This window comes from Meleagris gallopavo, chromosome 3 (assembly GCF_905368555.1).
Source record: "Meleagris gallopavo chromosome 3, MGAL_WU_HG_1.1, whole genome shotgun sequence".
Classification (NCBI taxonomy): Eukaryota; Metazoa; Chordata; class Aves; order Galliformes; family Phasianidae; genus Meleagris; species Meleagris gallopavo.
Genome location: NC_139406.1, coordinates 19,862,990 through 19,887,614, shown reverse-complemented (window position 1 = coordinate 19,887,614; position 24,625 = coordinate 19,862,990). Strand labels below are relative to the sequence as shown.

At 35.9% G+C, this 24,625-nt stretch overlaps 1 protein-coding gene across 1 annotated transcript in view; it reads right to left on the bottom strand.

The window, feature by feature from the left end:
* Positions 1–882: 882 nt before the first annotated feature.
* CDH12 (cadherin 12) overlaps positions 883–24,625 on the bottom strand; it is a 152,722-nt gene continuing 128,979 nt past the window's right edge. Inside the window, exons 8-11 of the mRNA XM_085220392.1 lie at positions 19,221–19,342; positions 17,717–17,834; positions 13,971–14,222; positions 883–7,417 (exon numbers count right to left, since the gene is read on the bottom strand). Coding sequence (XP_085076518.1) covers positions 6,918–7,417; positions 13,971–14,222; positions 17,717–17,834; positions 19,221–19,342 — 992 coding nt within the window. The 3' untranslated portion in view covers positions 883–6,917. The remainder of the gene's footprint in view (positions 7,418–13,970; positions 14,223–17,716; positions 17,835–19,220; positions 19,343–24,625) is intronic.

Below are 24,625 nucleotides of genomic sequence, written 5' to 3'. Positions count from 1 at the left end.
TTTCATTCTACTAGTTCTTCTGCTTTAGGAGAGTATGAGTTCTTTGGGAGGGAATGAGTTCTCCTTATCTGCTCAGGGAACTAAATCCTTGTAGCAGGAACTTATATTCTGCAGTTGCACGTACAAGTGAAAATATAAACTTTTTTTAAAGTAAGTCATTAACCTGGCAGTGCTGGAGCAAATTAGAGTATCTGTATTATTCATATCTGGCTTGTCTTCTTTGAAGATTCTTGCTGGGAAGATTGTTCCATACAGAGAGCAGCTACAAGGACCATGGTGACAAATGGGCATCATCTTTTCACCTGTAGGATTATGCTAGGAAAAATGAAATTACTTGAATTCATTCAGTTGCTGCAGATCCTTGCTGAGCTGTTTAGGATGGCTGTAACTGAAGAAATCTGTCCTGATATTGCAATTTCTTGCCAGGTCTAAGTTACATGCTGCAAGGCTGCAGCTTCTACAGCTCCATCTTCAGCAGTTTACCTGGCAGTAATTTCTCTCCAGAACTTTTTTTTTTTTTTTTTTTTTTTTTTGTAGGCCAGTCTGAGGCATTTGTGTGCTAATCCATGTCCTCTTAAGATGCTGCTGATACTGCTAAGGTTAATAGTATCAGTAATATCAGTACTAAGGTCTGGCACCACATTGCTTGTTGTATTTCTCATCCAGCCATATTTGACATCATGATTTGTCTTCATCACTGTGATGCTTTCATGCCAATGGCCAACTAAACTTCACCACCACTGTTCTCTTCCTCCACCTCCCCAAGGGAGGAGGGAAAGGAGAAAATATGATGTTAAAAAAGACTCACAGGTTTGGATAAGGATAATTTAATCAAAGGAAGATGCAAGAGGAAAAAAAATAAAACTCCAAGCAAAGTGCAACAAGGTTTGTAACGATAGCAGATCTATTTTGGGTGCTTCAATAGATTTTTCACAATAGTGTGAACTAGTGGTCTAGTGGTCAGACAAGAAATTAATTGCTGTAGCCTACATCTGGGAAAGTTCCCTTAAGTGACCGAGAGTAATGAGCACAAGTAATCTCACTTACATTTCAGAACAGAATATAATACTAATTCAGGATACTAGTGGGCATTTCCAATAGAAATAATGATATATTTGTGACCATAGATCAAAAGCTTTGGTATCTGAAGTATCCACTGTCAGATTTTCTGTAAAAATGGAGATTATTTCAGAAAGGAGCATGCAAAATAAACTTAACCATAGCTCCTGAAGTGGAACTAAATCTAGCTATAACTTAGTCTGGGATCTGTGTTTGTATCCCAACCTGTTTGCATAGTTTCTTAGTTGTATAAGATTTTCCAGTCAGTTACGCTGGCTTAGACACCTATGTATTTTTGGATGTAAGAGGTATTGCTCCTGGCTAGTGAGGAAGTAGGTGGTGAAAAACTGCTTTGTGGTGCTAACCAAGGCTTTAAACCAGCAAGAACAATGAAGTATTGCTAAATTCCTTCTTATTCTTTCACCACATTTTCACAGGGCAGTATAGTTATACTTTGGACAGAGGCTATGTCCACCATAGAATGTTTTTGCACCATCTTAGCAAACCAAGTAATCTCCTTCTGAGTCTTTATGGAAGCAAAGTAATGATAAAACAATTTCTTTGGATTTCTTGAGATGCTTTGAAATCAGTTTTCAATATTTGTTAAAAATGCTCAACATTTGATTTTAAAACTTAACAGTCTAGAATGAAAATGTTATAAAATGTGATTGAATGCATTGTGTTTCTTCTTGTTTTCAGCCTTACTTTTCTATAACAAAAATGACTGTGACTGAGGGAAAAAAATCAACAAACCATATAAGTGAAATTAGATGCCACCAGATCCAGATGACTAAAATTATTTCCTTTATTTTTCTGAATGTACTAGCCTAACTCCAAAATTTAGGAAACGTAGGTTTTATGAAAGAAATACATGTTTAGAAAATAGGATTTTATTGACTAGTTAAGGAATATTCTTTAATTTTCTGTTAGTTTTTTCTATTTTTCGTGGAAATTAATTCAAAATATGTTGACTGATATTTAAAAAAAAAAAAAAAGGACGATTTTTCTTATTCTATATCACATTTGTTTTGGTGTCTTTTCCTCACATTTGTTTGTCCTCTGTGTCATATTTAAATTTAGAAACTTTAAAGCCATGCTTGAGGAAATCCATGTGTTTTTAAAAATCATATCTCTTGTTGAAAGTGTAGTTCCTGTTCCTGTGCCTAGAGTTGCTCAAATAGACTGACATAATTTTGTATCATTTTTTCAATAAAATATCATAAATAATAATTAATATAATTAATATATACATGTTTTCAGTGCAGACGTGCCTATGAATGTCTCAGCATTAGCACGGACAAAGGCAGTATGCAGAGTGCCTTGATTTCAAGCCTAACATTTCCTATGGAGCATGCTGGCTACATTTTCCAGTTTTGCCTTAATAAATCATGTACTCTTTTCACATAGATTTTTGTAAACTCCACAATTATTATTATTTTTTTTTTTCCAAAGGTGTTTTTCATTGCAGTTATGCAGAGGAGGTTTACAATTGAAGCAAACAGAATATCAACAACAACAAACAAACAACAATCAGCAACAACCAACAGCTTATCTTAATTTTGCTGAAAATAGCAACTGTTTCTCCTGCTCTGTCTTGATTTAAATAAGAAGAGAAAAGGAATCAGGTTGTTATAAATTTGCCATTATGAGAAAGTTTGGTAGGGTTTAATATAAAGTTTGATTTTCATTTACAGTTAATGTCACTTCCATAGGGTTATTTTAGGGGTCATTTCATTATTTGTTTTATGAAGTTTAGTAAAGCTCAAAAATATTTCTATACACACAGAATTGGAATGTTAATAATGATTCAAAAAAAAAATAATAAATAAAAGACAACAGTAAATAATTTACAAGCTCAAATCTCCAAATCTCAGCAAATAAAACAGTCATTAATGTCATATGAAATGCCGGTAACCCAAAATATTATTGTATTTTCTTTCTGTATTCACTTAATAGCATTTTTTTATTTAATACAACACAGTCATAAGAACTCTTTCATAATGGTAGTGGAGAGAAATTTAAAATAAGTATTGCATTGGCTAAATGGTATTTTTTAATTCTGTGAAAGATCAGTTATATTTATCTGGAAATTGACATCTTATTGTTAAGGCAAAAACATTTGCAAAGTATTGTCTAGAATAATATTATCAGTAATATTTTGAATCATTTATTGTTCTTTGCTCCACAATAATGAACTTTGCATTCTTAACTCAAAGTAAATCCTCATCAACTGATCTTATTTTCAAACAGCAAAATTCGGAGCAAACATAAAATTTGTATGAGTAAAAATTTTGAAAGTATAAAATACTCAAACAGACCTTTGTGCCACAGATATTGTCTACTGTCATTGCTTTCCAAATCTTTGTTATCTCACAATATTGTAAATCTGCATTTCAAGAATAACAGTATTTTCAGATTTGTGAGGTAGCACTCTTAAATCCATGTATTAATATTATTTTATGTTTTATGAAATGGTCTGAATCGTCTTAACTCATGATGTTTTCAGGACACAAAAGGCTTTTTCCTACATAAAATTTCTTCAAAGGATTGTTATAAATTTGTCTTCAGTTCTGTATGTCCACAATATAATCTTACAAGCTAGATTACTTGAAGGCATTTTACAGAATGTTTTATGTTTTGAGGGGGGCACTGTTCAGACATTTAAGAATGTTTGTGCACCAGTATCTTATGTTTGGTAATTAGCATTTTTCTTGAGTCTACCACTTCAGTGCCTTTTAAACTTTTTTGTAAGCAGTTTTCTGTCACTGATACAACATGAGATTTTATGGCTCTATCCACAGTCCAGAGAAAGACAAACATCCACTGTGAGATATGGATTATACAAGTTTTTCTAGGGATTTTTCAAAGATACAGTGCTTAAAAACAAAAGTACATGCCTAGTACAATTCACAAATGCACTGGGGTTCCTTAGTCCCACTGACTTCATGTCATCTCAGATATCTTATTTAAATCTTATAAACTTCTTATCTGTTTAATTATCTTTTAAAAAACAAAGTCTTAAAATCTGGCATGCATCTTTTAGAAAGAGAGTGATAGAAGATGGAATAAAACACAAATTCATTGGGTCCCAGATTATGTGTGAATATAAAGTGAAGATTTTCCTTAGTTTCATAGAGATGTTTACAAAAAAAAAAAAAAAAAAGAAAAAAACCCCTCTTTAATTTAAAATTGATTGATCACCCTTTGAAAAAAGTCTTAGATTTTAATTAAGATTTTATAGCATAATTGCATCAGTAATTATATAACTTTTTTTTTTTTTTAAATCTTCCTGGAGGCTTATTAATTATGTGATTGAAACATCTCAATTACAAAGCTCTTGAATGTCAAAAATATGCATTTGATATTCAATTTGTCACTAATTCAGCATAAAGCAAGTGCTGTTGTATCTGAATTTTGTGTAATAGTATGATTAAATCACATTTTCTGTGCATTTTAGATGCTATGTTCCTGTACAGACTGTCCTGCTCAGAGCAAATGCTCTGAGCCCTCTGAGAGCCCTCGTGTTCACTCAGTATCACTTTCATTGATTTTACTTGCATAATACTTGTAAAGGACCAATAGAGTTACAAAGAGAAAAACTTGACCTTAAGATTACACATTTGTAAACATCTTTTTAAGAATTCTGTTTGAGGTCTACTCTGCAGTAGTTGATCTTGATATGCTATCATGCACAAAAATTAAAAACAGCAGCTTTGAAACTAAAATTGTTATGGTAGTAAATTGGCCTTATTAATCCATCTGATTCCCTCATACTTGGTGAGAGCTTTTGTTGCCTTCGTTTGTCATCCAAGTAACATAAGCTACCTTGACTAATAATGAAAAAGAAAAACACAAGCCCACCAATACAAAACATTTTCTGTTACTGTGCGCTGCATTACACCTCAGCTCTCTGCTGGTATAATCTACACTGACAGTGATTTTAATGCAACCCTGTCCAATTTTACCATATAACTCTAAATTTATTTAAGCAATATTCATTATAAAGTCTTATTGGAAGAGTCATTTATACAACTTTGTAATACGTTTTCATTTCGACGAGAGTAGAGGGTACTTTGGGTATGTTAATCAGGTATGTGATCTAAGTGTATCTAGTAGCTATTAATTCTTCAGGCACAAAAACTAAGTTGTAGACCTGAAAGACTTACGTTCACTTTGCTGCTGCCAGTAATCATGAGTAGAGCTTGAGCATATTGTACAGTATGGCAGAGATTTTAGAAGGAGAATATAAGGATATATGCACTTCAGGGGCTATAAACCATTGCCTTACAAAATGTGTATTCCTTAAATCATCAGAAAAAAAGAATTACATGAAATAGTTTACAAGTGCTCTTCCATGGCATACTGCCTTGCAAATATGTGTAATTCTGTTATTTGCACAGCTAATCTTACGAATGGGTATGAACATAAAGAGTGGAGAAATATACTATCTTATGTTTTTGTTCTGTCAATATTTTGTCAAGGAATAGATTTCATTAGGAAGTGTCATGATTTTGAACAACAACAAAAAAATAGAGTACACATTAGGAAGAAATTATTAATATGAGGACGGTGAGGCACAAAAAACTTGCCCAGAGAATGCCCCATTCCTATAAGTGTTCAAGAGCAGATTGGATTGGTCTTCATAGCAGACAGTAGTGGAAGGGGTCGCTGCCAATGTCAGACAGGGTGAAGCTAGGTGATTTTAAGGTCCCTTACAATTCAAACCGTTCTATGATTTTATGAAGAACAAAATTACATAATAAGGATTCCAATTTTTAATAAGGGTCTGACACTAAAATATAATGGTATATAGCAGGTGATTGGTTGAAAAATAATTATCTCTGTAGTATGTATTTCTACAGTACCCAAAGATGAACAAACTAGTTGCAAAGAAAATTGATGTGGAGTTGTTTACATGTACTACTTCAATGATAATTACAAGGGCAAAAAAAATGACTTGGTACTAAAAATACAACAATATTCCTAAACAAACAAACAAACAAACAAACAAAAACAAAAAAAAAAATCTATTTAATTTTCTAATAGTAGTCACATTTTAAAAAAGGGAAATTTCCTTCATGTAAAGGAGTAGCTGCTTTCATCTTTTATTATTCTGGAAAAAAATGAAATATTTTCACGAACTTTTAAATATTCATTAATGTATGCTAAAATCTTTTCCTTTTTAATTTTGGCTTTACATCTTCAGAGTCAGCAATAGCATTTTAAATTTCAATTTTCAGTGAAATTTTGGAAGAAGAAATGTAATGTCTTGACATAGTGTTTTCTTCTTTAAAAAAACCCACAAATATAACCCCCAAACACAATGTACATCCCTCTTAGTTTTAATCATTAGGTATAATGATAACTCCGGGAAGATAACTCCATTTTTGTTCTATAAGAAGTCAGCATGTTGCTATTGCTTCTTCTCATAAAGTTCATGTCCAATTCGCCACTCAGTTTTGTAACAGCATCACAGCAGACTCTTTACCACTTAAATGATAAAAGTTTCAATAGGCACTTTAGTGGAATTACGAAAAAGCTACCACTCTTCCACCATGATGCCAGAAAGCTATCTTCTTTCTAAGTCAGTCAGTAAACTGTACCTTGTAGGCCTGAGCATGTCTCAGTGTAATTCCAGAGTAACAAAATAAGAACAACAAAAAACTGTGTATATTACAGGATTTATCTCTTCTTTGCAGATCAAACAAAAACTGACAGTATGATAAATGTAGTAACTTGCTGGAAACAATTGCTGTCTTTTGTAATCAAAGGAATCCTGTCCTATTATAAAGCTTAGGTTTATCTTTTTTATTTGTTGTTGGTTTACTTTTCTTTTTATTTCACTGTTGTATTTGTTCTTAAGTGACTTTATCAGGGTTATAACTTTCTTCTTCTCCAAACATGTCTGCCAAGATCTTAAAACGAGGTCCCCAGTCACTCAGATAGTCGTAATCCTGGTCTGCCTCTGTAGTAAGGGATTCTATAGAGCTGAGGGACTCTGCAACAGACCCATTTCCTTCATAAGCATAGGTTGCCAAGGAGTCATAAGGGGGTGCAGTTGGATCAACATCATTTTCCTGCAGCCTTTGATTAATGAAATCTCTTATGTCTGTGTTGTCTTCCACTGGTGCTCTCTGACGTGGAAAACGCAAGGTGTCTGGTTTTATGTCCCTGCGCATTTTGTTATCTTCAATCGCTTTGGGATTCCTCAGAGCACCAATGTCGAAAGCTTGGGTATCCTCTTCTCCACCTCCTTCATCATCATAATGGATAACATTATCTCTGATGTCTTCTTTAGAGGTCATCAGGGTGTCCTTTTTCTTTTGCCTCCGTAGTGCTACATATAGTACTACAATGACTGCAATGACAGAAAAACTGAAGTTAAGACATGCATAGAAATAATTTGGTACTCTGATGATATATCATTATAATTCCTTTGAGAGCTGCAAGAAATCAAAAGGATTTTTTTACTTAGAAGATAGACTCCTGCTATTATCATAAAAATAGCAGTGCTCTATCCAATAAAAAGTCATCTGCTGTTTGATATATGAATCTAACTTTCTTTAGTGCTTGCTGTGAAGGAAGTAACAATTTCCTTACTGTCTTGCTTTATGCAAAAAGTAGGGATAGATAGAACTTTCAGTTCAGATAGAGAGAGAGATGAGATTCTTTTTTAAATGTGTTCCATAGCTTAATAGAGAAAAATTTCCAATTTTTGACATTATAGAATCATAGAATCATAGAATTGCTCAGGTTGGAAAAGACCTTAAAAAGATCATCAAGTCTAACCATACTACCCTAACTAAACAACCTCCGCTAAATACATCCACCACATCCAAATGGTTTTTAAACACATTCAGGAATGGTGACTCAACCACCTCCCTTGGGAGCCTATTCCAGTGCTTAGCTACCCTTTCTGTAAAGAAGTTTTTCCTGATATCCAACCTAAACTTACCCTGGCAAGCCTAAACTTACCCTGGCGAGAAAACAAAATGAATAGAAAACCAAAACAACAACAATCACAACAAAGCAGTGTTGAAGAGAAAAATAAATACACAAACAAACAAACAAATAGAAATTTCTGAGATGGACAAAAAAAGTCTAAGTTCAGTTATTTATAGAGTATATTTTTTTGCCTCACTGAATTTTGAAGAATGACGTGATACGTAATATGTTTCTACAGGGTAAAAGAGTCCCGTAGAGCTGGTTGGTTTTCAGCTATCACCTCTTCCAAGCTCAACAGTGTTCCATCTTGATGAGCAGGAAATCAAGCAAAGGCAGGAGGAAGTCTGTGTGGACGACTGAGTATCTGCCAACTAAAAAAGAATTATATAACAACAGAAGCAGAAACAGATAAGCCAGGACAAGTATGCCTGAACTTGCAGGGGTAGGGTTAAGCAAGCCAAAGCCCATCTACTCTTAAGAGGGACACAAAGGTCTTGTGCAAGTATTTAAATAACAAGAAGGAAAAATGTGTTCTTCATGATGAATGGAACAGGGAAGCTGATGCCAAAGGATACCAGGAGAAGCAAATGGGGCTGAACGGTTTCTTTGCCTCTGTCTTTATTCATAACACAGAGATCCCTGAAACCAGAGAGAAAGCTTGGAGCCAGAAAAATTTATTCTTGATGGAAGAGGAAAAGGAAGTAAAGGTAGGGGGCAGTTTGGGTTGTAGTGATCATGAGATGGTGGAGTTCAAGATCCTGAGCGGAAGAAGCAAAGCAATAAGTAGGATTGCTACCCTGGACTTTAGGAGAGCCAACTTCGATCTCTTCCGGGACCTACTTGGAGCTATCCCGTGGGCTCGGGTGTTAGAAGGTAAGGGGGCCTCTGAGAGCTGGTCAGCATTTAAACAGCTCTTCTTCCAAGCTCAGGATCGGTGCGTCCCTGTGAGCAAGAAATCGGGAAAAGGTGGCAGGAGACCTTTGTAGATGAGCAAGGAGCTCATGCGCAAGCTCAAAGGAAAGAAGAAGGTCCCTGAAATGTGGAAAAAGGGTCTGATCACTTGGGAAGAATATAGGAATGTAGTCAGGGCCTGCAGGGATGCAACGAGGAAGGCTAAAGCCCGTCTGGAATTGAATCTAGCTAAAGTGATAAAGGATAATAAAAAAGGCTTCTTCAAGTATGTTAATAGCAAAAGGAAAACTAGGGAGAATGTGGGCCCCTTACTAAGTGAGGGGGGTCCTCGTAACGGGGGATGCTGAGAAGGCAGAGATACTGAATGCCTTCTTTACTTCTGTCTTCAGTGAAAAGGCTCCCCTGCAGGAATCCCACACCCTGGAGGTTAGTGAGAGGGTCTGGGGAATGGGAGAATTCCCTTTAGTCAGGAAAGAGGACGTGCGTGAGCGCCTAGGCAGTACTAAGGTCCACAAGTCCATGGGACCTGATGGGGTGCATCCACGTGTGCTGAGGGAGCTGGCGGAGGTCATTGCCGAACCGCTCTCCATCATTTTTGAGAGGTCCTGGACAACAGGGGAGGTCCCTGAAGACTGGAGGATAGCCAATGTCACTCCGGTCTTCAAAAAGGGCAAGAAGGAAGATCCGGGTAATTATAGGGCTGTCAGCCTCACCTCCGTCCCTGGAAAGGTGATGGAACAGCTTGTGCTGGATACCATCTCCAGACAACTGGGAGAAAAGGAGGTTATCAGGAGTAGTCAGCATGGGTTCACCAAGGGGAGGTCGTGCTCGACCAACTTGGTGGCCTTCTATGATGCTGTCACATGCTGGGTGGATGGGGGAAGAGCGGTAGATGTAATCTACCTTGATTTTAGAAAGGCGTTTGATACTGTCTCCCACGACATCCTTATAACAAAGCTGAGGAAGTGTGGGATAGACGAGTGGACAGTGAGGTGGGTTGAGAACTGGCTGACTGGCAGAGCGCAGAGGGTCGTCGTTGGTGGTGCAGAGTCTGGCTGGAGACCTGTAACCAGTGGTGTCCCCCAGGGGTCTGTGCTGGGTCCGGTCTTGTTCAACATCTTCATCAATGACCTTGATGAGGGGATAGTGGCCACCCTCAGCAAGTTTGCTGATGATACGAAGTTGGGAGGATTGGCTGACACGCCTGAAGGCTGTGCTGCCATTCAGCGAGACCTGGACAGGCTGGAGAGCTGGGCAGTAAGAAACCGGATGAGGTTCAACACAAGCAAGTGTAGGGTCTTACACCTAGGGAGGAATAATTGCATGCACCAATACAGGCTGGGGGATGAGCTGCTGGAGAGGAGCTCTGCAGAGAGGGACCTGGGCGTCCTGGTGGACGACAGGTTGGCCATGAGCCAGCAGTGTGCCCTCGTGGCCAAAAAGGCCAATGGCATTCTGGGGTGCATTAAGAAGAGCGTGTCCAGCAGGTCGAGGGAGGTGATCCTCCCCCTCTACTCTGCCCTGGTAAGGCCTCATCTGGAGTACTGTGTCCAGTTCTGGGCTCCCCAGTACAAAAAAGACAGGGATCTCTTGGAAAGAGTCCAGCGGAGGGCCACAAAGATGGTGAACGGCCTGGAGCATCTCCCCTATGAAGAAAGGCTAAGTAAACTGGGTCTGTTTAGCCTTGAGAAAAGAAGACTGAGAGGGGACCTGATCCAGGTTTATAAATATCTGAGGTGTGGCGGCCATAGTGGTGAGGCCAGTCTCTTTTCAGTGGTACGTGGAGACAGGACGAGGGGAAACGGACATAAGCTGCAGCATAGGAAGTTTCGCACGAATGTGCGTAAGAACTTCTTCACGGTGAGGGTGACGGAGCACTGGAACAGGCTGCCCAGGGAGGTTGTGGAGTCTCCTTCTCTGGAGATATTCAAGTCTCGCCTGGACGCCTACCTGTGCGACCTGGTGTAGGGAACCTGCTTTGGCAGGGGGGTTGGTCTCGATGATCTCTAGAGGTCCCTTCCAACCCCTACAATTCTGTGATTCTGTGATTCTGTGATTCTGGGCAAAAGCTGAAATACAGGAAATTCCATTAAAATATGAGTTTTTTACTGTCATAATGTTTAAGCACTGGATCATGTTTCTCAGAGAAGTAGTGTTGCATCTATCCTCAGTTATAGTGAATCCTCAACTGAAAGCAGTCATTCTCTAAAAGGCCCTGCAAGGAGTCTGGGCTAGTTAATCTCCAGAAGTGCCTTCCAACTGTGATTTTGTAGTCAAAGGAAATTGTTTTGCGGTGTGGTTTTATTGCCAATAGTTTGGGCAATGAGAAACCTGGTAGTAGTAAACTGTTTTTTTTGTTTGTTTGTTTGTTTGTCTGTTTTAATTTCCTAACTGCCTTTGGTAAAAATTTTAGGGTTCTAAGCACTATTTGTGAAGTAATATAATAAAGAACAGAGTTGCAATGATTTCAAATTCATGGTCCAGTGTGCGTAACATAGAATAACTCCTGATGCTAATATATTGACTGTTTCTTATGTGGAAGTGAGCTCAGAAAGACTGACTTCAAGTACAGCTTTAAAGGTTGAGTGAAACCAGCTTGTCAGCAATAATGAAAATCCTGAAGGAACTTTAAGATTTATCAATTTACTATTATTACAGAAAAAAAAACGATATAAGATAAATTCCATTCTCTTATGTCATACACATCACTGTTACACAGTCACACACACACACATATATACATTAGTTTTTCTAGGTAGTATTACTAGATTGATTGGAATGTAGGGAGATATTAAAAGACCAAAGCCTCTTTTTCTAACATAATCTCAGTAATTTAGTCTGGGAAGTAGGAATTAAAATATTTTCATTAGTGTCATACACGTTGAGAGCATCCATCAGAGTCAGAGTTGATGAGTTTTTTGACATAATTGCATTTGACTGAATACACTGAGTTTTTTAAATAAATTTTTTATTTGTTTCTAGAAACCATTAGAGAAACATAAACACAGTTTTCTCGAAGGCCCACATCATTACCTAGCAAATTTAGGGGGAAAATCAGACTTCAAATATTTACATTTACCCAGAAACTTCGGTAGTCTAAATAATCAATGGATTAGAACTGTCAGCTTCTCTAGTTCAGGTTCTTCATAGTTCACATCATACAAACTGATCACAAGGGTAACAGCCTAAAAGATTTTATTACATCTATGTGTTTAGAAGTTCTAGGCACTTTGCTCTGTATTAGAGAGACTAGATAACCTGAGAATCCTGGCTTAAAATGGAGTTCTAATTGACTCGTAATTTGTCCTGGTCAGTGAAATGCTTCACATATGCCAATAGAGTGCATTTGCCATTTGGAAAAAAAAAAAAAAAAAAGAAAAAAAGAGAGGGGTGACCAGCAGAGAGAGAGAGGGGATTGTACTCCTCTGTTCTGCCTTCGTAAGGCCCCATCTGGAGTACTTCAGCCAAATCTGGGGCATCCAGCATAAGAAAGATGCAGAGCTGTTGAAGCAGGTCTAAAGAAGGACCATAAAGAAGAGGACTGGAGAACCTTTCCCATGAAGAGAGGCTGAGGGAGCTGTGGTTCTTCAGCCTGGAGGAGAAGGCTTCAGAGACATTTCATTGCAGCCTTCCAGTACTTAAAAGGAGCTTACAAACAGAAGGAAAACAGACTTTTTACATGGGCAGATAGTGATAGGACAAGGGGGAACAGTATAAACTAGAAGGCAAGAGAATTAGATTAAATGTTAGGGAAAATTTTTCACTGAGAGTGAGGTGTGTTGGAACAGGCTGACCAGGGAAGCTGTGGATGCCTCATCCCTGGAGACGTTCAAGGCTGGGTTGGATGGGGCCCCGGGCAGCCTGACATAGTGCTTAAAGATCATCAAAGATGATCTTTTAGGTCCCTTCCAACTGAAGCCATTCTATGATTCTATGATCTCTTCACGCTGAATTGCTGAAATTATTATTCACAGTAGATTTTTTTTGAAAGCTGAATCTCATTCTTGACTATTTACAGGGTTTACCTGGTAAACTGTCATAAGGCTTTTTTTTTAGTATATTTTTTAAATCTTTTTAAGTATGAACATTCTCATTTTGATTTGAAACGTATTTCTCACAACAAAAATATTTTAGACAGAATAAAAATTCTAAATTTTACCCACTACTATTCAGAAACTCCGAATGCAATTCTAAGTCTGTAGTACTTTGCTTAAGCTATAAAGTACTATATTCATTCAAATGCAAATAGGTATGCATACATTATATTCAGTGTCTCAGCTCTTCTTGTTTGCCCAACAGATCTACACAATTAGTATGAGATTTAGGCAGCCCCCTAGCATCGAGAAGGGGCATAGACTAGCATATCTAAGAATTAGTTTGTACTAAGCTGCTCACAATGAACCTGTGTAAGTTACAAAGTTGGATTTAATTCATTACTAGTTCATTAAAGACATACTGTATTAGGATGCAGATGGGTATGGACTGCCTTGGGTATGCTATAAACAATATGTTATTTAAATGTAGTATAGATCCAAATGATGATGCGGTGTAATGGAATCCATGCCTGCCTGAAATGAATATGTTTCTGTTAAGTTCTACAGTGATCTAGCCAGTCACAGTCTGCATTACAATCATTTTCTCCTCTTTCACTTCACCACTCCTTTTCTCAAACTGGTTTTAAAAGTTAAACAAAGGCCTTTACTAAGTTTTTACTGCTATTACTGTCAGTAGGGCTTGTCTACTTTAGAAATTTTAAGAAATCGAAGTTTTTCAAGAAAAGTAGTTCATTGAAAGAGTTTCAGACAAACATTGCAGCTCAAGTTCCACTGAAAGCTTATCTTTTCATGCAATAAAAAACATGTAGGTGTTAGCAGATTCACATTTCTGGTCAGTATTTTGCAATGCTTTTCTAGAAAGTCAGAAGTACGCAAGTTTTCAAGAACATCCACACATTTTCAGTGGTTTTTTAAAACATTTGTTTAAGCTAATGGGAACACAAATTTAATTAACACGAGTCATAATAATGTACTTGAAATAGTATAATGAGAACTAACCTAGAAGTATAACAATACACAACAGGATTGCAATCAATGCTCCTGTACTGAGGCCTACTGGCAAGAAGATTGCTTCCACATTGCAGGACAGGATGGTACCATCAGAATCACACCTGCAAACCCGGATAGTCATTGTGTTTGTACTGCTCTGGACAGGGTAACTGCTATCTTCTATTACCACTGGAAGAAAGTACAGCTCTTGCTGCCTCCTGCTGTAGCCATTTCTCCTGGTTTCAATCCCAGCTGTGTTGTCTGTAAAACATGAGAGACATTATAGGATTTTTATTGTGCACATAATTTGCCCTTGATGTTTGTGTCAACTTTACTACTGGAAGCTGTTTCATTTCTGAAACTCGGTGAATGACGTGCTCTTATGTATTTGTCTTGTCTTACCATTACAAAAGGAATTGTATTCTGATTGGTGTAGCTAAGGGATTTCCTTTTTGCAGAGAATCAAACAATATATAATTTCCAGCCCAGGACTATGTTCCAAATGACTCTAATTGCACGTGGATTTAGATCAAGACTCCATTAAATCATTCAATTTCTTTTGAAAAAAGAAAGTAAGATGCTTGGGCAAAATACAAAACCCCTTCGACCTTCTTGCCCTATTAAGAGTACAGAAATGAACTGTAATGAACTATAATCAGTACATTTTCCATCAATTAGTCACAAATGAGTTCAGAGCTCCTAGAAATTATATTTTGTCATTTCTTCTCAGTAGCTAGTCAGTTATCACAACTTTTCTGAATCAAACAGAGCAGCAAGGAAATGATGTGCAGATTAAAAGAATTACATTGAAAACAAAAAGAAAATAAAATTAACAGGCAATCAATTAGCTGTCAGATTTGAATGAAGGTAGCCTGCAGCAGTAACCATTTTTCCATCTCATTCATACACTTTATTATATCTTTTGAGGAGATTATTTGCTGTCTATGTTATAAATTTTATCCCTTCTTGGAGGTTTACAGTATGTGGAAGAAATAAGGCCCCTGAATTCAACAGTTATGCAGTTCTGAATAAGGACAATAAGAAAAGAAACTTAAATATCCAAAATCATTTTTGATGTACATTACAAATGGCTACAATTCAGAGAGCATTTGGCTGACTGAATGTTTATTTCAGATGTCATTATTTTGTCAAATGGGCATACAGACATATCAAGTTCAGTGACAATTAGCTCTGAAAAATCAAAGTATTTCAAAATTGTTTTAATCTAGCCAACTTCCATCTTCAGCTTATTCTTCCTTTGCTTCATCGTCTGCACTGCATAAAAATTAATCCACCTTCATTTTACAAGCTTCTGGTTCTTCGGTCTATTTTAATAGAGTCTCTAGTTAGCACACTGAGTTTCTCTCTTGCTTATCTTCACAGTAAGTTGTATTCTGGGGAGTACAAGGCCTGAAAAAGGTTGTTCTAGAATCATAGAATTATTTGAATTGGCAAAGGACCATTAAAGGTCATATAGTCCAAGTCCTCTGCAATGAATAGAAACACCTACAGCTAGATCACGGTGCTCAAAGCCTGACTTTGAATGTCTCCAGGGACAAGGTAGCCACCACCTCCAAGGGCAACACATTCTAGTGCTTCACTACTCTCATCTTAAATTTTTTTTTCTTCCTTTTATTCAATATAAATCTCCCCTACTTTAGTTTGAAACCATTTCCCCTCGTCCTATCAGATCCTGATAAAGAGTCTATCCCTTCTGTATTATATCCCCCATTATCAGGTCTCCTCAGATGCACTACATACACATTACATCCAGTGTTATTTCACAACACCCATGATTTTATCATTATAGAACAGCATTGCTTATTAGACTTCTTGGTGTGTTTAAAAATGTTAGTACACATATTTACTTGTAAACGCATTAAGTGTAATGTGATAAACAAAATCAATTCCTCAAATAAGGCCAAAATTCCTCTCACAAAGTACCTCGATACTAACAATCTCGAACTCAAAAATTACGACATTTATGTTTTTTAGAGGTATACTTGAAGTAGCAAAAAAATGATGCTCTGTTCTTACCAAACAAAGAGCAGAAGATAGCAAATTGTGCTGAGTTTTCCAAGGAAGTACTACAGATAGCTAAGCAGAGAATGGAAAATAGGAATTGCACTGCATTATTAAGACGAAGCAATCTTCACCATTAGGTCTAATGGGACAAATGATGCAAAACATTTAAATCTTGCTCCTCATAACTATAGTTAGATGTTGAAATGCTACAGCATTTTCATTACAGAGAGTAATAGATGTTGAAGTCAAACTGTTTAGGCTAAGTACTTCAGAAGAATAATGATCTAATCATCCAAGAATAGAAGAGGCTTTCATTCCTTTACAAGGCTGTCCTTCATATTCTCTGAAATCTGTCTCAAGATAAGTACTTGAATGGCCTCTGAAAAAATGCTAAAAAGTACACATTTTTGATTTAATAAGTTAATATTATTCATATCTGCAATTTTATGAATTATTATGTTTTCATTACATACTGTATTTACAAATTATTAAGTGAAATTCTCTGCTCACTTGTAAGATAGTTATCTATGATGCACCTTAACGGAATTCACTAGTGAGTTCTTTATCCACTGATTAATCCACCCTTCAAATTCATATATTTCCAATTTAGAGATAAGAATGTAGTGTGGGACTTTGTCAAAGGCCTTGCACAAGCACAAATAGACAAATATAATTTGTCCTTCCCTTGGCCATTGATGCCTCCACCCTCCACTCTGCCTTAGAAGGCCATGAGATTGGTCAGGCACAATTTACCCTTGGTGAAGCCATGGATCACCTTCTCTTCTCATACGTTCTTAATATAGCTTCCAGGAGGATCTACTCCATGATCTTTGCAAACATAAGCATGAAGCTCTCCTTATCTCATAAAGGACCTGATTAGTTGCAATGCCTTTACAGTAAGTTTGATAGCTTTTACCATTATTCATTATATCAGACACATTACCTCAATTATAGTTGTTGCATTTTCAGTCATATGATCAGAGGAGGTACCACATGATCAAGAAACATAGTGCAGCATAAGTAATATTGCAAAGTTGATACTGGTTGTTGATTTCTATATAAAAATATAGACTGTCAATTGGAGTAAAAGATTTCTCTACCAAAAGGAAAATTAGGGAAAATAAGTAACAAAAAAGTTCTGAGTTTAGATTTTTACCATTAAGTGGAAGCTTCAAATGAAAAATAAACATAATATTGTCTGTAGTGACAAAAAGGTGGGGGAAAAATCAATGAAGTTAATCATGTAAATCCACAAATTATTCAGTGTTGTAGGATATTATATTGCAGAAGCACAGTTCATATTTAGAACTAATTCTCCTATAGGACTATGTGTCTTTCAGAAAGAGTGATAGCTGCATGTTTTGAAATCAGTTTGAAAAGTAGAATTATTTAAACAAGGTGGCATTAGTGCTTTGTTTAAAGATAAATCTGTATTGATATATGAGTTCTTCCTGATAAACTGAATGATAGAAGGAAGTAATAAAACATGTAGCAGTGTTCTTGCAGGCCTGCAAGAAAATCCCAGTCTTTTGTGTTCTGACAATTTCTGGCCCCTAAAAATGGGAGGAGGTGTAAGACCTGAATTTATATTAATTTCTGTTCTAGATAATTAACAATTAGAAATGTATAAAATAAAATTTCTATGGGCATGCCTGGAATACAAATTAATCATAATGGTCATTATAATCACAGCCTGCTTTCTGAAAGAGATATATGGGTAAGCAACTTACTTCTGTAGTCATGGACTGTGAAATTTGGTTTGTTGGAAGCCTCAGGTGACAGTCTGAAGGAAAACCTTTGCCCAGCTGGTGACAAATCTTTGTCTGTGGCAGTGACAGTCTGTATTACCTGAAACCAGATTAAGATTAATTTTGAAGTCAGTTCACTAAAGATTTCTAAAAGACATAGTTTTGTTAAAATGAAAAGTGAAACAAGTGAAGGGCAATCCTTATGGATTACTCTCATCCCTCTAAATGGGTTGGACGGTGGAGGTAAGGAGTCTGAATGCTACAGTCCCTAGATATCTCATGATATCCCAGAAGGTCTTGTTTTGACATATAGAAAGAAAATCAGAAGAATTTCCCCTATAGCAATAAAAGAAGCATCAAATAGTTGTCCTTTTATCAAAACGCTAGTGATTGTTTGCAAGTAAGTTAATTAATTAGAGACAGTTCACTTTATCAGTTACTTCTAATATTACTGCTAGGACTAGTACATGCCAGTACTGCACCCTGATTTTACATCTTCAGATGAAGTGGAGAGGTTTTTAAGGTCTGCACCATCTAGGCATGATGGAGTATTAGTACATGAACTTTTGAGTCTCAGAGTAGATGGGGATCTACGAGATTTTAGATGAGGACAATGCAGTTAGGATACCTCATAGTAGGATTTCCACTGATGTAGATTTTTGTGCCAAAATTTTTTTGGCAATTATTTACGTAACAAAATATTTATAATTGTTGCCAATTTACTGTCTATCTCCACCTTCCCAGTAAAAGATCACCTTCTCTATTATTAGTGTCTGGAGGAAAAACTAATGGCTTGTCTATTAAACAAGAAGCTAATTTAAGTTTTCTGACAAGTAACTGGAACATGCAAAATATAAAAAAGTGAAAAAGAGAGGAATATTATATGAAGTCACAGATATATCAGAAAAAAAAGCATCACATAGGCTGATTACAAATTACATACATATAAAGAGAATTTACTAATGACAAAACAGGCTGCATATGTTCCTTCCATGGCTGATAGTTACCTCATAATTGTACAGGCAAATTTACAAGTCTTGGACAACATTCTATATCTGTAGAAGTTTTTCCATGCTGTGTATATGTTTGAAACTGTTTATAAAAGCAAGCTTTCAGGAGGACTGACTTTGGCATTGTGGGTTCTTTTTCTGTGGATAGGACACAGAGAAATGTATAACCCAGCCTGTTGTGTTTACTTCCTTGACCGTAATTTTACTGCTCTATTTGAATGTGTAAAATTAAGAGCTTTTTTCTCCTGTCATAGCTGTTCCCTACACAATACCAAGTGACTGTGGTCCATATAATCAGAGATCATAAAATAAAAGGACCATAAGTAAATGTCAAAAAGCAGAATTCCAAAAGATGAATACTTATAATGCCTTTTATTTGCAAAATAATTCCAAACATGATGTCATTTTTGAAACCCATGATTTTTCATGGCTATAAACAATGAGAAAAGGAAAGGCAAAATAGTAATTTGAAATACCTGTCCTGGTTTGGCATTTTCACATACAGATGTCTCATATGGAACTGAAATTTCAGGAGGAAACTCATTGACATCCAGGACGTTTATTATAACGTTGACTTTGCTGGTTAACAATGGGTTACCTATAAATAATTTTTAGGAGAAAAGAATTAAAGAATGTTATTTATGTTTGTTTATCTCCAGTGTCTATGAGATGTTATAATATTTTTTTTATACCAGTACGGTGACTTCTAAAAATCCTTGCGTTACATTCATTTCTGATTTGTATGCGGGAGAAAACAGAAGAAAGTTTATCATTTTGTACCAGACTTTGATCTATTATTGCTCATGGAGTAAAGAATCAATCAACATGATTATGTTTTGTCAGAGCATGACTTACAGAATTTGAAGTTACACCTGCAATTATAGGTGCGAACTTTTCTCAGATCAATTTTCATGGATTCTTTGGTAAACACTTCCAAGAATTAAAACTGAATTCTGTTTTCAACAATGGAATACAGAAAAAAATCAATATTATTTATCCACTGTTCACATCTTCAAGTTATTAAGGAGGTAAGTAGTGTATTTAGTAGATGGAGAACAGTGAGAAAAAATGAAATAAAGAAAAAATAAATGCTGAAAACCAGAGAGTCAATGGAAAATTTAGCAGTGAAATATATAGAAATAGGATTCAACTCATGGTTAGATTATTAAGCTATGTCACATTTACTTAATTGCATAAATATTTGCAAGTAGTAAATACTTTGTGCAAAATAAATGACAAAAATTGTACATACCACTGTCTGTTCATTGTCTTTCTAATGCAGATAATCATATTTCCTAGCTGATATAATTTAGTCACTGTAAATATTTTATATACAAGATTATCTGCAAGCTCAGTGTCTGACAGAAAGATAATATAAATTCAATTCAAAGCAGATAAAATTGCCTTTTATTTTATGTTTAGGCACCTCTGATGGTAATAGATACATAAAAACAGTTTAGCTGGTGAGTCAAAAAGATAATGTACTTATCCCTTGTAATTTTAAAGAGAGACAGTGACTACAGAGAAACAGTTAATTATTGAAGAAATCTATGCCTGAAGCATGGTGGTGTAGGAATGACAGCACGGGGTCTTGTCTAAGAACAAGAAGAGTTTTCTTGAATCTCCACGAGTAAATGGCCTATTTATATTGTTTGTGCTAACCACTAACCATAATTCATATAAACATTTGCACATCTATTGTTTATAATCAACAGCAGAGAAAGTCTTTTAGCAGGTCAACAATATACTGCAACTCATCACCAAGAAATACATTGTAGCACTGTTAAAATTTTACATGATTTCTTTCTTGTTCTTAGAAACTACTAAATTGAGTATTTTCAAGGAATCTCTGCCAAAGCCAAAAGGTCAAAATGATTTCCTAGTTAAATAACAACAGCTGTAAGTAAAAGCATGCTTTACTTGCTTACATATAGTGAATAAACCGACAATCCTAAAAACTCAGCTTGAACTTTAAAAAAAGACACACAAAAACACTATCTAAATCTCACAATATTTTTAGCTCTTTCCTGTGAACATATCTAATTTATACAGAAATCTGACTACCAGTTTTCATGCTCTTTGAATGCTCAGTCATTTTCAAGTCACCGCAAGCACACAAAGAAGGTCTCTGTAAAAAAGCTTTGTGCAGTATGAATGTGGATTGGTCTTGGTCTAGCAGCTGGGAACAGGACAGGGATTCTTCAGATGCCCAAAGAGCCAGAAGAAATCTCAATCATTTGCCCACATTTGAACTGGTTCCTCTGAACTAGCAGGAAACAAAAAAGTACTAAGAGGCTGTTTTGATCAATGGAAAGTAAGACCACATCTCTGATTATGGACAGAGATGAACTAAGTCCTGAGGAGATCATGTTTACAGTTGCTTGCAGAAATCAAACCTACAAATCTTAAACCTCCCTGCTAGCAGTACCCATGTAGAAAGCACGGTAACTACCACAAAGTAATCCAGGCTTTCCTTCAGGTTCTGTGCATTTGTCCTAAGCTACAGCTGAATGGAATGGCAGGAGTCTACAATATATTCTGCAGACGTATTAGAGTTTAATTCCGTTGTGAAAGTACAGGCACAGACAGTTGTTCATTTCTTCTTAGAACTCTATACAAGAATGAATGTATTCAAAATTCATGCATCACGTACACGGAAGGTATTAATCAGTGCAGCATGCTTTGGAAGTATACACGAATATACACATAGTCTTTGCATTTATTTCTCATTGATAGTTTGCAACTTATCTTCTGTGATTCCTTGAAAGGTGTAGGCATATCTATTCTGCTAACTATTGTAGCAAGGTAGAATGTCTCCTTACATAAATGGTTGGCAATAATCAAATATGAAAATAAAATTACTATAGCAAAAGATAGAGCTACTTTCTCGTTATGTATTTGCTTCTTTTTCATGCTGGATTACACTGGTATCTGTGTAACTACTCACGTATAAAAAGGAAGACTGCTAAAAGATTGTGTACAGCTTTGGATTCTTGTATAAAGACTCGTAATGCTTGATGTTTACAAGGATTAAAAAAAAAAAAAAAAAAGCGGTCCAAAAGCACTTCACAAAGTTTACTTTAATCTTTTCTGGTTTTGTCTTGTTTGCCCCTTGCCTGAAAATCAAATCATTTTGAGTCCTGTGAGCATAGTAGTGATGTGTGTGCTTGTGACAGTGAACAAGTCACTCAGGCCATCTACTTAAGCCATTTAAACTCAAATTAGCCACAAAAGAGGACAAGTGGTTTATCATTAGCATAGGAATTATGAAGCTGATCTCAGGTTTCAATTCTATCTGTATGACAGGCAAATTAATTAGTTTCTTTCTTCATCATTTTTCCTGTCTGTAAGACAGTGACAACATTGCTTCCTTCTTTTGCTTGAGTGCCACGGAATTGTAACATCTTCATAGTTCAAAGATATTACAGGACTAGAAACTATAAAATACTTGAATGAATGAGACTGTGAAAATACAAGATATCTAAATAATAAAACAGATGCTGACCATCGAGGAGATATCAATCCCAGCTATGTTATGCAGGACAGGATAAACATCATCTTGAAATTTAAGATCATATTTCTTTAGCATTATTTCTACAGAAATAAGATGTTACACAACTTAACCTATTTTTTCTTCTGTGAAGTACAGAAACTATTTTCATTCTTGGTAATTTAGCATGACACTGTAGACCTTTCTGGGCACTGAACTCTGATTATTTATACTGTCAAATTCTTACAGCAACTTCTTGGCACAGTTCTGGCCTGGGGAAACTAGCGGTCTTTCAGGTAATTCACTTTCATGTAGAGAGAATTAGTATGAATGAAGGACAACTCAGAAAATTCATTTACACGTTGCCACCCTGTTTGGAAGGCCAGAGTGTTTAATGGCATAGAAGTAAACTACTCAGTGCCAGCTGGCCTTAGTGCCAGGAAAAAATGCAAGACAAGTATAATTTATTACTCTGGACAGAGTTTGAGGAATCAAAAATGTTCAAAAGCAGGAAGCATGGAAGATACTAGAAGAAACTATCAGGAGAAAAACAAAACCAAAATGAAAAGTAGAGAAGTTCAAGTAAGGAGAAACTGGTAAATGAAATGGGAAAAAAATAGGGGTTTGAAACATCCCCTTCCTATTCATGTACTTTATTCTACATGGAGGCTGATTTTTTTATTTCAACAGATGGGTAAGAGACCTTTTGCAGTCTCCTGCCTTCATGTCTGTGTCATCATCTGCATGTTAGCAGAAGAGTCATCTGCTTTCCAGAAATGAATATTTCTACTTTGGGATGAACTTCTTTAACAAGGGTAAAGAACAAGGTTATGGTGTCTTGTGTTAAATATGACAGTAGGCATCCATTACTCCACACTGAGTAGTTGTTCTGCTATTTGAAGACAGATTCACAGATCATGTTTGGAACAGACATTTGTCAGTTTTTCAGGTTAGAAATAAAAAATAAACAACAATATAGTGATATGTGGTTAGAGCTGGTCACTCAATAACACGGCTAGAATAACTTCCCATATCTGATTTCACTACATGGAGCCAGATATTTCTGTCCAAATGCAAAATTTATGATGTTCTTTCTGAGTAATCAGGATTTCTCACACCTACAAACTGACACAAGCAGGCCTATAACAAGCAGATTTCATAATCAACTTGTTGCTAAGGGCCAAAATTTGGCCTCTGGTCAAGCTGTTAATCCACACCATATTTGGTGTAAGTAGGAATGAAAAGACAGAACCTACAGTTTAGGGAAGAATAGTTGCAGTATATCTGTGTCCAAAAAAAAAAAAAAAGTAAATAAAGTGGAAAGAGGACATTGGACATAGAACCATTTACAAATTCTCAAACAGAAAAGCTTTTAAAAAAGAAATTATTTTTCTCTGTAACAGCTCATATCAACAAAGGGCAAACTGATTTACAAAAGGCAATTCTCATCTGCCCCATTTTTGAAATATATGCCTTTAAAAAATATAATGTCTGTTGTTTTTTTTTCTAATAAAAATATTATCAGCTTGTAAGAAAAGTCTATATAGTACATCCAATTCTGCATTTACATTTATATATTGTGTGCTGCTATATTTAGCTAACTAAACTGCTTGCCTTTGTTTGAAAGTTAATTTATTTCTTTGCTTAGAAGTTGTAATACTACTAGACTGTACAAAAAAAAAAGGTGACACAAGTATAATCTGTGATTCTTACAGAGTTTCATTCTGAAGCTACAGAAGCCCATTGGGGCAACCACTAGAAAACCCCATGGCTAAGGACATTGGAGGTATCTGAAAGTTTTTTTCTTGTTCCTTCATGAAAAAAAATAATAATGCTGTGAGAACAAAAAATAAATATTTTGGCAAGTGATTAACAGAAATTAAAATGGCTATTAGTAGTTTGAAATCTCTTTATTTTAAATAGATGTGCTCAACAAGAGTTGAAAATATTTAGATAAGAATTAATGTCCTGAAGCAAGTCTGTGCAATGGACCACTTGGTAATCAGGTATATGTCAAAGCACTGTTCAGCATCTTGTTACTATAAGAGATGATTATTACACTACTTCTATATAAGCACTAAATGGGTCACATCTTTTTTGTAGCAGAAAATTCCCCCAAACATTATTTTTTTTCCCTCTTTTACTTCAGATGTTCCCACTCTTCTCTTTGGCGTTCTTCGCTGTGTACTGTACTATTTCTCAAAACTGGTGTTTATTTCTGTGTTATTTCTTATACATCTGCATATAAAGTTCTGAGATGATATAAATAAAATCTTCCAAAATTTTTCAATATTGCTCTAGTACAGGTACAGCAATTATTTGTATTGCTATGAATAATGCTTTATAAATATTTTGATGTATGCTAAAATGAATCACAGATATGTCTCAGCT